The sequence below is a fragment of the Nomascus leucogenys genome, chromosome 16, assembly GCF_006542625.1.
Source record: "Nomascus leucogenys isolate Asia chromosome 16, Asia_NLE_v1, whole genome shotgun sequence".
NCBI classification, from domain to species: Eukaryota; Metazoa; Chordata; class Mammalia; order Primates; family Hylobatidae; genus Nomascus; species Nomascus leucogenys.
This window is the reverse complement of record NC_044396.1, coordinates 21,433,506-21,447,627: the sequence shown is the minus strand read 5'-3', so window position 1 is coordinate 21,447,627 and position 14,122 is coordinate 21,433,506. Positions and strand designations below refer to the sequence as shown.

General features: G+C 42.2%; 2 protein-coding genes across 6 annotated transcripts in view; one reads left to right on the top strand and one right to left on the bottom strand.

Moving 5' to 3' along the window:
* RMDN1 (regulator of microtubule dynamics 1) overlaps window positions 1–6,299 on the bottom strand; it is a 44,669-nt gene extending 38,370 nt beyond the window's left edge. For 2 of the 3 annotated variants that reach the window (XR_004026141.1, XM_003268269.4), the window contains exon 1: window positions 481–742. Coding sequence is in view for 1 of the 3 variants with exons in the window: in XM_003268269.4 (XP_003268317.1) it covers window positions 481–609 (129 nt within the window). In the remaining 2 variants the exon portion in view is untranslated. Of the gene's footprint in view, window positions 1–480; window positions 743–6,183 lie in introns of those variants that run through there. The other variant, XR_004026142.1, reaches the window with a different exon arrangement.
* Window positions 6,300–6,369: 70 nt separating this feature from the next.
* The window catches only part of CPNE3 (copine 3), a 46,998-nt gene continuing 39,245 nt past the window's right edge, over window positions 6,370–14,122 (top strand). Inside the window, exons 1-3 of one of the 3 annotated variants that reach the window (XM_030794909.1) lie at window positions 6,384–6,484; window positions 7,404–7,441; window positions 13,551–13,661. The gene's annotated coding sequence lies outside the window, so the exon portion shown is untranslated. Of the gene's footprint in view, window positions 6,485–7,403; window positions 7,442–12,834; window positions 13,662–14,122 lie in introns of those variants that run through there. The other 2 variants (XM_003268268.3, XM_030794910.1) reach the window with 2 other exon arrangements.

Below are 14,122 nucleotides of genomic sequence, written 5' to 3'. Positions count from 1 at the left end.
GCAGATAAAACAGGCAACTCAGAAATAATCATTTTTAAACAAAAACCTAAACAGTATGAAATCTCTGCTTCTGAGTCGTAGAACTTTTTAAATTACACCCCACACTTTTGAAAGTCTGAAAGGGGCAGCCTCAAGCGCTGTTGTGGTATCTGTCATCTCCTACAGTGAGAATAATTTCACAGCGGTCAAGGTTCTTTTCCGTCCTGTTCTACATTTTGCACAAGAAGGGCGGGTAGGAGGCAGCTTCTGGGGCGCGTGGGGGCAAACCCCACTCCTTCTCTGACAGCCTCAGTTTAGGATAGCGGAGGTTTGCAAAATGGAAGGGACCTGTCCGGGTTCTCCAGGCACAGTGGCCCCGAGTTCCTTCCTCGGTTCACCACATTCCCGTAGGCAACGCGGGGCCGCCACCCCTTAAGTTAAGGGGGAGCCGGAACCCACTGAGTAGGAAGTGAGGAGTGGGAGCCAGGACCACGGGGGTACCTCAAAGCCGCGGAATCGACAGGGGCCGCAGTGCCCGCGGCTGCCCGAAGTCCCCGCAGGGAGACGAGACCCCGGGGCGGCTCCACGTCGGAAAGGGAGAAAGCGCCACAGTCGAGCAACCAGCGACATAACCTGCAACTTGCAGGCTGACCCTGCACTACTTCAGGCAGCTGCGGAGGCGGGCGGGGCTAAAGCAGCCTCAATCCTTCCGGAAAGAACCGCGCCGGCCCGCCTCCTGCCCAGCACCTCTTCCGCCCCCATGGTTTCCGGCGCACGGGCTTAGGGGGTGGGAAATACCCCGATTGGGTGGGACTTAATGGACTTTCCGCGCCTGCGTCCAGGACTGAGGCCGTGAGAGCGCTCTCTTCAGGCCCTCTGACTTGTTTCCGCTCCATCTGTGTAACGGTCTTTCATGGTTTGGGCACAAGGATAAGTCGCCAGAACTGAAAGCTCGGAAATAGAACCGAGAATACAAGTATGCCAGAAAAAAAATTGTCATTTTAATTAAATGCTGCCTTCAAAAGTAGCTTGAATCTTGGTACTAGTGGGTCTTTTTTGGAAGTAAATAATTGGAAGAATTAAGTTGCCCAACATGAAGAAGGGAAAGGAAGAGACTGAGCGACTCAAGGGGGTGGATTCAAGAGAGAGTCCAGAGCAAAGGAACAAAAAATGCAAAGCGTTTTGGGAAGAGGAACTAGCGGGAGGAGGCCTCTGGACAGGATATTGATGCCCTTGAATGCTGGGGCATGTGTAGTAAAAAACAAAAACAAACCCTGGTCTCCACTAAAATTCTTCAATAAGATGTTTTAATTACTCGAGCAAAGTATTTTATTTTACTCGAGTAAAATAAAATTTCTTGCTCGACTGGAATTCTTTTGTGGGAAAATGAAGAGGTTTTGGAACCTACTTGAGGCCTGCTCAGGGTGGGTGGAAACACAGACTGCAGATGGAGTACCTACTATATGGGTTTCACGAAAAATCTTATGGGTAATAAGGGAGGCGAGTCATGGTTTTAAAAAATTAGGTTGCATTTCTATGGTACTTTTAATAGTGTATAGGGAGTTAATACATAGTCGTATTGATCTTCCGAACTACCTTGTGAAGTAACTGGTATCCCAGGTTTACAAATGAAAAAACTGTAACTCAAAGAGATGTATTAACCTAACCAAGGATATGTTAGAAGACAGGAATTCATGTCTTTCTACTCTGAGTCCAGTGCTCTTTCTACTATATGATTGCTACCTCCAGTAGTTCCCATTAAATCAGCTATATTTCTTTAGGATTATGTCTTTAAAGTCTATCTTTAAAAATATATAGATCTCCTTCCCAACTTCTGAAACCTAGCCGTTTTTTCCCAAAGAGAGAATCACTTTTGTTTTATGCATTTCTACTGGTAGCTACCCCCTCAATATTGCTAAATGTTTATGCCAGTGGATACCATGATAACACTGAAATTAAGTTTCTGATATCTCTGCTAGATTGAATTTGTAATTAAGTTTTTAGCTTTGAAAAAAAAATTAGATCCTAAGAAAAGTTGCAGGAACTCCCATATATTCTTCAGCTACATTCAGCCATTGTTAACTTTTTCTCACATTTGCTTTATCTTTCTTTACATATCTTACCTATAATACACATATTATATTCCTAGTATTTTCTGTTGTTAGGCCTTTTGAGAGTAGATTACAGATATCATGACTCTTCAGTCTTAGAAACAAGACATTCCCTTACTTAGTCTCAGTTTAATTATCAAAATCAGGAAACTGAAATTGACAGAATACTATTATTTAATATACAAATTTTGTTTAATTCCCAATACTGTCCTTTATACTAATGATTTTTTTCTAAATTCAAGATCAAATCTTGATAACGTCTTGCATTTGTTATGTTTCTACTTTCTTTAAATCTTTAAATCATCAGCCTTGGTCTTTCATGACATTAGTATTTTTTAAATGTATAGTCCCATCGGTTTAAAGCAGGGTTTCTCAGCCTTGGCACAATTGAACTTTTGGGCTGAAGAATTCCTTCAGCCCCTGTCAAGCCATCAGATGATTGCAGCCTTGGCCAATATCTGACTGCAACATCAAGAGAGATGATGAGCCAGAAGCACCCAGCTAAGCCACTTCTAAATTCCTAAACCACAGAAGCTATGACAGATAATAAATGATTGTTCCTGTTTTAAGCCACTAAATTTGATGTAATCTGTTACACAGCAACTGATAACTAATACAACAGCCAAGTAAAGCATAGAGAGTTGGAGTGTGGAGTTTCAGAGGAAAGGTGTGGAAGTTTGATAACCTTAAGAATATAGGCTGGGCATAGTGGCTCACACCTGTAATCCCAACATTTTGGGAGGCCAAAGCAGGAGAATAGCTTGAGCCCAGGATGTTTGAGACCAGCCTGGGCAACATAGTGAGACTCTGTCTCTACAAAAAAATGTTTTTTTGTTGTTGTTTGTTTGTTTTTTTGTTTTTGTTTTTTAATTTGCTGCATGTAGTGGTGCATGCTGTAGTCCCAGATACTCAGGAGGATGAGCTGGGAGGATCATTTGAGCCCAAGTGTCCAAGGTTGCAGCGAGCGGTGATCACACCACTGTACTCCAGTCCAGGCAACAGAGTGAGACACCGTCTTTAAAAAAAAAAAAAAGAAAATTAAAGAAGGTCGGGTGCGGTGGCTCACGCCTGTAATCCCAGCACTTTGGGAGGCTGAAGCGGGTGGATCACAAGGTCAGGAGATCAAGACCATCCTGGGTAACACGGTGAAACCCCATCTCTACTAAAAATACAAAAAATTAGCCGGGCATGGTGGTGGGCGCCTGTAGTCCCAGCTGCTCAGGAGGCTGAGGCAGGAGAATGGCGTGAACCCAGGAGGTGAAGCTTGCAGTGAGCCGAGATTGCACCACTGCACTCCAGCCTGGTGACAGAGCTAGACTCCGTCTCAAAAAAAAAAAAAGAGAGAGAAAATATAGATGGAATTCAAAGCTCTGAGACTAAGGCTGGGTGTGGTGCCTCATGCCTGTAATCCCAGCACTTGAGAGGCTGAGGCCAGTGGATTTCTTGAGCTCAGGAGTTTGACACCAGCCTGGGCAACATGGTGAAACCCCATCTCTACAAAAAGTACAAAAATTAGCCAGACACGGTGGCTCATGCCTGTAGGTCTCAGCTACTGGCTGAGGTGGGAGGATCACTTTAGCCTGAGAGGTTGAAGCTGTGGTGAATCGTGTTCGCACCACTGCATCCCAGCCTGGCTGGGTGACAGCAAGAACCTGTCTCAAAAAAAAAGGAAAAAAGGAAAAACAAAAGCTGTAAGACAGGATGAGGTAATTAAAAATGTGACTGAAAGAGTGAAGATAGAAATATGAGGATCAAAATACATAGGAGAAAGAATATTTTGTGAATATCTCATTCATTTTAACATGCATTTAACTCTCCACCAGGTGGTGTTTTATTTCTAGAACCTTGTTTGGCTTCGTATCTAACATGAATTCAACACATGTTAAATTAATGGGTGAATGAATGAGAACAAAAGTAGAATGGGATTTAGACTGTAGTTAAGGAGAATGAATAAATACATTGAATAGCTATGGCACTATGTATTTAAATGATAGATTGCTGTTTGGATACTAAAAGTACAAAACCATCGTCTTGCCTCTACTCTTTCCCTATTTTAGTGAAAAGAAAAGTTTTGAAGGTTAGGTATGGATACTATATATTCTGGAAAATTTGAAACTCGCAATCCAATTAGTGGTGCCTAAGAACCTTCATTTACATATGAAAGTAGAATAAAAAATAGAGCCAGAAATCTTTAGTAAAAACTAAAACACTTGTAGTACCTCCCCAGTGCACTTCAGCAACAAAGGCCTTGTTTCTGCACTGCAGTTTGTTCTTGTCTTTGCCCCTGCTATCATTCCTGTGCCCCAGATATTTGCATAACTGGCTGCTTCTTATTTTTCAAATCTCAGGTCAAATACCATCTTAGAGAGCTCTTTTCAGATCCCCAGTCTAAATAAGCTCACACTATCCTCAAGTCCCTCTATCACATCACCCTGCCTTAACTTTCCTCATGGCACTTCTGGCCGTCTGAAATCTCATTTGTCTAACAACTAACTTAAGATTCGACCCTCCTCTCGGATAGAAGTTCCTGTCTTGCTCACAAATCTAGAGCAATGCACATAGTAGGCAATCAGGATGTGTTTGCTGAATAAATGAATGAATCCTCACTGGCACTGATATGATTTAAAAATGTTTAATTTGCAGGCCAGTCACGGTGGCTCACACATGTAATCCCAGCACTCTGGGAGGCCAAGGCTGGCAGATCACTTGAATCCAGGAGTTCAACACCAGCCTGGGCAACATAATGAGACCCCATTTCTTAAAAATAAATAAAATAAAAATGTTTAGTTTGCATTTTTTGGATTAAGAGTAAAGTTTTTACTTAGGAATGTCTATGTTTCTTCATTTGATACCCTTTCCATTTCTTCTGTAATTAAAAAAAAAAAACCCTTCACCCATTTTTCTATTGGGTGTTGTTTTTTTTTCTTATCAATTTAAATGAACTTAAGAGGCCAGGCACGGTGTCTCACACCTGTAATCTCAGCACTTTGGGAGGCCGACGTGGGTGGATCACCTGAGGTCGGGAGTTCAAGACCAGCCTGACCAACATGGAGAAACCCTGTCTCTACTAAAAATACAAAATTAGCTGGGCATGGTGGCACATGCCTGTAATCCCAAGCTACTCAGGAGGCTGAGGCAGGAGAATCGCTTGAACCCAGGAGGCGGAGGTTGTGGTGAGCCGAGATCGCACCATTGCACTCCAGCTTGGGCAACAAGAGCGAAACTCCGTCTCAAAAAAATAAAAATAAAAAATAAATGAACTTAAGACACTAACTCTGTCAGGTTTGGGACCAATATTTTTCCCAATGTGTTTTATTGATTTTGTCCCTGTTTCCTTGGGAAGAAGTTCTAAATTATCGAGTAGTCATGTATCAATATTTTCTATAGTGTTTTGTTTAGCTGCAGGCAGCATGGAGTAGCAAGCAGTCCAGCCTGCACTTTGAGGTTAGTTTACTTACAATCTGTGACTTCAGAAAAGTAGGCCAATTATTTAGCTTCCAAATCTCATGTTACTCAATTGCAGTTTTCATTTGTAAAATGGGGATACTGGTACCAAATACATCACAGAATCATGAGGATTAAAGGTAATGAAGGATATAAAATGTCCTTGGTAGTGTGCACATTAAGAATGCCCTAAATAAGCACATAAGCATGGTTAAGAGCTAAGATGTATTTCACTATTTTCATGTAGATAATTTGTCTTGGTAACTTTTTTTTTTTTTTGAGACAGGGTCTCTTTGTCACGCAGGCTGGAGTGCAGAGGCACGAACATGGCGCACTGCAGCCTGAGCCCGTAATCCTCCTGCCTCAGCCTCATGTGTAGCTAGGACCACAGTCGCGTGCCACCACGCCCAGCTATTTTTTTTTTACTTTTTGTAGCGGTGGAGGGGGTCTCATTTTTTTGCCCCAGGCTGCGGCTGGTCTCCAACTCCTGGGCACAAGCCATCCTCCCTCCTCTGCCTCCCAAAATGTTTGGCTTGCAGGTGTGAGCCACTGCGCCCAGTCTTCTCAGTTCAGATATAGTATAAATTTTCTCAAATACTTAAATTATTTAATCCTTAAGGAATTTATTTTGGTGCACCAAACCACTTACCTTAAAGTCAGCTTTGCCTTTTCAGTAAGCGACTGGCCCCCAGAATGGCCTTGAAGCGCCAGCCTACTGGCAAGGAGCTGACTTGCAGCCCGGAGTCAGCTCCCTGCTGATGGGCTGATCCTCGCGCAGGCTGTGCGGGGCGGGGCGCGCACTGGACCCGCCTCCTCCCCGCCCCCTCCCCGCCCCCTTGCTCTGCCAGTCCAGCCCTAGGTTCTCCTGAATCCCGGCGGTCCCGGCAACGCTCCTGAAGCTGCTGGCCTGTTCTCCACCGTCCCTCGACTTCCACCTCTAAGACTCGCACGTGAGTGCGGGCGTCTCCCAGTTCCTGGGCCGGTGAGGCAGCAGCCCAGCAACCGTACCGCCCGGGGGAAAAGGAAAGTCCTGGCCTGGAGAATCCGAGCCCGCAGGCTCCGTGCGGCAGGTCCCGCCGGGCCCTGCTGCTAGAAGTGCTCCGTGGGCTTCGCGCAGCTGGGGATGGGCAGGTCGTGGGGGTGCTCCCGAGCTAGGTCGCGGCCTGGCTGGACCCAGGCACCGCCGGCGCCTCCTGGAGGAGCCCGGGCTCGGGGCTCAGCTCTGGGCCGCAAGGCCCCGCCTGGGCCTGGCGCTCGCGCACCTGGGGCTGGGGATAGGCTGGGATCCGCCCTCCTTCCCTGGGCGGAGAGGGTCGGGCTTGTGGCCCAGAGAAGGGTGACAGGCCCCGAAATCGCTGCAGCACCACGCGGGGAGAGGGATAGGGTACCCACACCACGTCCGTGGTGAATCCAATACCCAGTTGAGCGGGGGGCGCGCGCTTCAGAGCACCCGAGAAGCTGGCAGATGGGGTGGGAAGAGGTAACCCTTGATTTCAGGGTAAACAAGGAGATTGTGAGAAGTAGTGTAGCAGCCGTTTCTCCTCCAGCTTCAAGATTCTTCTGTCTAGTGTTTTGGGTTCCCTACACCAGGATTGTGGAGGAAGCGCAGGGCCAGAACCCGTTGGGACCGAGCAGACCAACCGTTTATGCTGCACTTAATGATCATCTGCACTTTTTGCATATCCTTAGTGTTGTCTTTTTGAGGCCACCTCTATAATGGATAATCGAATAGAGGAAAGGGCGGGATTGAATATTGTGATTATTGATTACAATGTCCCAGAACAACTGTGCTAGACAGTTTTTATATGTTAGCTTATTTAACGCTCCCAAGCACTTATTGAAGTGATGTTACTCTGTTTCATTCTCCAGGAAACTCGGGTTGAATAATTCATCAAATTACACAACTGGTAAGTGGTGGCATTAGGGTTTGGAATTCAAGTCCGTATGGTTTTAGGGCACAGGCTTTATTGCTTAATGTAAAAGAACATTATTCTTTGGGATAAGCCAGATACCTAGGTTTCAAATCTATGCTATGAGGGCTGTTAGCTGTATGACCTTGGGCAGGATACTTCACCTTTTAGGGCCTGTTTCTGCATTTGTGAAATAGAGATAAAATGTCACAAGGTTGCTATGAGAATTAAATTAGATCCTACTTGTAAAACATTTAGCAAAGTGCTTGACACGTAGTTAGTGGTAAGCTATATATAGCCACATATGTCCTGATGTCATTAATAAGGGTCAGCAAACTAGCTCTCTGTGTGTGCTGCCAGCCGGAGCCAAACAGAACTTGTGCAAGCCTAGAACATAGGTAGAGGGAAACAGCAAAGGGTGGGAAATGAAAAGGGAACTGAAAACAGATGACATATATAATGGCAATTATAATGACACCAATAGATGTCTCAGTCATTGATCTGTGGTACCCAGGGCCACTTTTTGCCTTTGTGAGAATTGTTAAGAGGTCAGTTCCTTTTGGCTGATGAATTGGAAAAATACATCTCACTCTGGGCTGAAAAATTTCAAACTCTGGGACTGGATCATTTTGAGACTCTAGATGTGAGGGGGAGCTGAATTTTAGGACCAAAAGGTGCCTGGCACAAACCCCACAATGAAGTCTGCAGTTCTCTTTCAGGATTTCTTCTCTCAGGTCTAGTCCCTGAAGAATAGGAAGGGAGAGGAGGCTCCAGGATGGGAGAAACAAAAGGAGTGTTTGCCATTAAGGGTTGCATAATGACTGGATACCTCTTCTAATTTTACCTATAACTGTGAACACTTTATAGACAATGGTCTTCATTTTCACACAAGTTTATGGCAACCTATTATACATTTTAAAATATTTTATTTTCTATGCTCATTATGATGGTATCACTGCTGCTCTGGGTATTTCCCTTGCAGCATCTGTTTCGGTACCTAGTTCATATTGTACTCCAACACCTATCAATTATTTTATTTACTTATTTATTTATTTTATAATAAAGATGAGGTCTTACTATGTTGCCCAGGCTGGTCTTGAACTCCTGGGCTCAAGTGATCCTCCTGCCTTGGCCTCCCAAAGTGCTGGGGTTACAGGTGTGAGCCACCACACCTGGCCCTATCAATTCTTGGTATGGCTTTATCCGTAGTTTCCTTTGCCCTCTTTATTTTTTGGTACTATCACTGGGCTTTTTTTCTTACTATTGTTAGAGTTTTCTTTTTTTTCTCCTTTTCAAATGTTCTTTAGTCAGTGATTTATTATGCTAGAAAGTATGCCTGTTAGCAAAACTATAAAAGTTAATGTTAGATGTGAAAAATGATTATATGTCATTTGACCTTCAAAGATTCATAATGCCACCACTGCTCACCAAAGCATATTTCAGGTGGATCTTTTAGCAAGACTCAATGTCACTTCCATTGGTGGTACTCAATGACCTGCAGGAGTCCTAACTAGAGCATTCCTTTACTGTACCCACCATTACCTTCACCCTACAATCTAGCTTCCTTCCCACCAATATTTTCGCTTCTTGTTCTTACTTGTGAGTGGGAATCATATTGGGGTTTTTTTTTAGAGAGACTGTTTATTCTTTTAATATAACAGCTTAGCAGTATGCAATCATAACTTTTTAAAAGACATTAAAATTCGTCAGTATTATGGTCACATTTACCAATATGCATTAGGTGGATAGCGTATTAGTAAGTTTCCTCATGAAAAAAATAGAAGGAAATACTACATACTCATTTTAGTAAATCATTTTGAAATGTCTCTTGCAAATGGTTGTATTATATCTAGTTCCTGTGAAGATTACCAGAGCAACTGTGTGGTTTTCTGGACACATTGTTATCCGGCTATTTCACCTTCCCCGGCTTTTAGTTTACCATGCCTTTAGACTTCAGGGTGATGGTCAATACATGTTAAAAGAGGTACCTGCAACTGTAAAGAGGAACTTACTTATCTGTCCACATTTTCGTGTTTATGTGTCAGAATTTTTTAAAAAGAAGTGAAAAGACAAATAGTTCTTGATGGTATTGTCAAAACAATTTTATAAAATATGTAAAATTGCACCCCACCTTCAGTACTTCTTGCTCTCCTTCTTTATTGTTCCCTGTAGCACTTACTGCCACCTAACATACTATATATGTTACTTATTTGTCTTCATTGTTGTCTGCCTCCCTGTAGTGTAACTAACCTCTCCCTGATGGGGATGGTGCCTGCTTTGTTTGTTGTTGGCTCTCCAGCACCTTAGAACAGTGCCTGACACACAGTAGGCAATCTATAATATTTGTTCAATAAGTGTTGAATGAATTAATAGTACTATTAAACTGCTCATGATTGGGAAATATAAAGGGATTTGCCTTAAAATTACAAACAGCTAAAACATATGTGTTAAGCAACCAGGACATGAATATTCTTGAAATCAGGAAATGTATAAACATCTCAACAGCCTTTGCCCAATATACAAACTTTTTAAACCTTGCGAACCACATGGTTGTGGTTGTTGCTGCTTTAAACCGAAGGCATTTTTAGATTATTTGTTCACCGGGAACTAGAAAGGAGCCCATAGTGATAAATCGTGAAGTGCCCATCTTGCCCAATTAAATATACATGCTCCCCTACAAAGAGAAGGAAAGGAGTCAAATTTTGGAAAGCATGCATTTAGAGTCAGGGCATAGTGGACACCAGGGCAGGTGAGAGGTTCTGGTGGCTGGTTCAGCATCTGGGAAATTCCAGAAGGGGGGAAATTCTTAATGTGCTCTGAGGGGAATGAGAACCCGAGGAGGCTTCAGTCTTCACAGGTTGGTGTACTTTAATATCAGATCCAGCCTGCCTGCTGTACAGCTGGCCAGCAGCTTTACTTAGTCCTTATAATGGAAAACTTTTCAACTGAACACTTGGGATTTTCAGCTAGGGGATGCAGCTCTGATTTTCATTGAGGGTAAAAGATGATTCACTTTGTAGACATGTATTTTATAGCCAGCTTTGCCAAGATGCATGTTCCATAGAGTGGGGCAATAGTGAGACGTTGCCACTGCTTCTTTTCTTCTTAAGCCAGTCAAATTTAGCAGTAGGGGGTGTATACCAACTTTAGTGACACTGATGTTAGTAAGTTCTTATTTTTAACTTTTACATTTTAATTTCATTTTTTCTGCTTATGTAGCTAATAAGTTCTGATAACCCTTCTTTTTTTAAAAAAGTTTTTATTTATTTATTTATGAGATGGGGCCTCACTCTGCCACCAAGGTTGGAGTGCAGCGGCATGATCTCGGCTCACTGCAACCTCCGCCTCCCAGGCTCAAGCAATCCTACCTCAGCCTCCAGAATGACTGGGACCACAGGCACACCCCACCACGCCCGGCTAATTTTTGTATTTTTGGTAGAGACGGGGTTTAGCCATGTTGTCCAGGCTGCTATTGAGCTCCTGAGCTCAAGCCATCTGCCTGTCTCGGCCTCCCAAAGTGCTGGGATTATAAGCGTCAGCCACCGTGCCTGGACAAACCCTGCTTCTATTAATAACTTTTATTAATACCTCACTAAATGAACCTATGATGAACTGTTCAATTGATGGACTTGAAAATACAATCAGTGATACTTCTAAAATGTATATACAGTAGCCAAGGGATTAGAAAAGTGGTATAACCTGAAACACATGTTAAGTCAACTTTGTAGCCAGTTATGAATCATGGAATAGAACAATATCAGGATTTTAGAGAAATTAATGAAGGGTCCTTAGTTGATTGCTTACTTTGTAATGATAAAGACAAGGTAAAACTGCACCTACTTTTTATTTTTGAAGTTAGAGTGATCACACCTGTTAACTCCTGCTTTCCTCAGTTCTGCATGTCCAAGCATCAGCAATGGTATCACTATTTAGATTTTGCTCAAGATAGTTTAAGAATCTGGAAACTTTTTGAAGTGTGGCTAAAAGCTGATTTATTTTGCTGCCATGATAGATGCTAAGAGCTTAATAATGTGAGATTTCATGGATGCTAATAAAATTTATTTCCTTATCATGCTTCATCTACTTAATAGACTGGGCCCTGTGTTTTGTTTGTTTATTTAAGTCATCTGAGCACTTAGTAACAATTTTGAGCAAAGGTACCTAACTAGTGGAGAAGTTTCTAGATACATTTTTTTCAGATATAGCTTTTTTTTGTTTTGTTTTGAGACGGAATTTGGCTCTTTTTGCCCAGGCTAGAGTGCAATGACACGATCTTGGCTCACTGCAACCTCTGCCTCCCTGGTTCAAGCGATTCTCCTGCCTCAGCCTCCCATGTAGCTGGGATTACAGGTGGGCGCCATCACGCCCAGCTAATTTTGTATTTTTAGTAGAGACGGGTTTCACCATGTTGGCCAGGATGGTCTTGAACTACTGACCTCAGACTATCCGCCCGCCTCGGCCTCCCTGTGCCTGGATTACAGGCATGAGCCACCGCGCCCGGCCCCAGATATAGCTTTTTTGATAGAGATGGAGACTGAGTTTGGAAAACTTTATCCTTTTTCGTCCATTTCTCCTTTTTGTCCTTATAAATATTCTGATGTTTTCTACTTATTTTAAAAAATCCTTAGTACCACTTCCTAAACAAGTTCCATATTCACTGTAATTAAATTAGGGTTATCGTACATTAATGGAAAAGACCTTAAGAATTACTTAAAGAAAGGGATTGACTCAACTCTTAGGTTTAACAGCTGAAGGCTGGGCGTGGTGGCTCACGCCTGTAATCTCAGCATTTTGGGAGGCCAAGGTGGGCAGATTACAGGCGGATTACCTGAAGTCAGGAGTTCGAGACCAGCCTGGTCAACATGGTGAAACCCTGTCTCTACTAAAAATACAAAAATTAGCTGGGCGTGATAGCAGCACCTGTAATCTCAGCTACTCAGGAGGCTGAGGTAGGAGAATCACTTGAACCCAGGAGGCGAAGGTTGCAAGTGAGCCAAGATCTCCATTGCACTCCAGCCTGGGCAGCAAGAGTGAAAGTCCATCTCAAAAAAAAAATGAGATTTAACAGCTGAAAAAACCTGAGGCCTGGAGAAGTTACAGCAGTTGCCCAAATGCCTGCCATTGTGGTGTGACTAACACAGAACCAGGCATTTCATTTCTTTTTTTTTTTTTTTTTTTGAGATGGAGTCTTGCTTTGTCACCCAGGCTGGAGTGCAGTGGCGCAATCTTGGCTCACTGCAACCTCCACCTCCGGGTTCAAGTGACTCTCCTGCCTCAGCCTCCCAGGTATCTGGGACTACAGTGCACCATGCCCAACTAATTTTTGTGTTTTTATTAGACACAGGATTTTGCCATGTTGACCAGGCTGGTCTCAAACTCCTGACCTCAGGTGATCTGCCCAGTCCATTTCTTTTGACACCTGATCCAGTGATTCTTCCTTTTTGTTTCTTTTTTGTTTTGTTTTATGTATGTTTATGCTTGACATTATTCCCTGTCTTCATTTCTAGTATCCTGTGGTAGTGATTAAAAAAATAAATCTGGGCATCACTTTGTTACTAAATACAGAACAAGCGTAGTTTAAATTCTTTTAATGTGAGTTTTTTTCTCTCAGAGTCTGGATATGAAGTGCAGTATATTCCTGAGAATAAATGTTGCTGCTCTAAGATGATATAATGGCACCTACACACATGGTAGACCTGTGTGTGTAGAGACACACTAACAAGGAGAACATGCTTTCTTAGCCTTAAGTAATTTACAATTTAATGGGTTATCTTGAAGAGGAACTGCCATGAGGTAAATAAAGTATAAACCATTCCACTTCTTCCATTCTTTGGCAAGCTTTTGTTATTCTGGTTACGTTTGTTTAAGAACCATATAACTAGTTTTAGCCTCAGTATTAACCTTGTAATTTTAAAGTTCCTATTTTATTAATTTGTGCCAGGCTGAATATTACTTTTGATATTAACAAGACAAGACATAAGGAAATTAGAGAATATTGCTGTTATACTAAGTAACTATTTTTTGATATTGTTTTTAATTGAAAAATTATAATTGTATACATCTATGAAGTTTATTTATTTTTACTAATACTATTTTTACTTGACAGCTAATTAACTATTAATTAGAGGCTTTAGTGTCCTGAAGGGATTTTGGCATAAAGGGGAAAATACCTGGGTTTATGCTGTGGTGCTGACACTTACTAACTTTGTGATCCCATGTAAGTAATTTAACCTTTTTGAAGAAATTTATATTTTTTTCCTAATAGATACTATGCATTATTTTGAAGATTAACAATGTGCTGAAAATTATCAACATGTTCTAGGTCAATCAATTCAGACACTGGAGTGCCTTATATTATAGTCATACCTGTGACATATGGACCTTTCACCATGTAGTAATCATTATCCTGCCTAACTCATAGAGTTTTTGTAAGGTTCAGAAGATAATATATTATTTGGAAGCACTTTAAAAATTGTAAAAAACAACCAAAATCTGTCCAGTTGTATGGAATTACTAACTATCTTTTCTTTCCCCTTATTCTTCTACTCCCCACTTTCTTACTGTCTACCCTTAAATGTAAGGGTGAAAAAGAAATCCAGTAGTCAGTAGCAATAAGATTGCAAATTTTTTTTATAGTGGAGTATAGTTTTAATCATCAGTAAAAGTAGAAATCTCTGG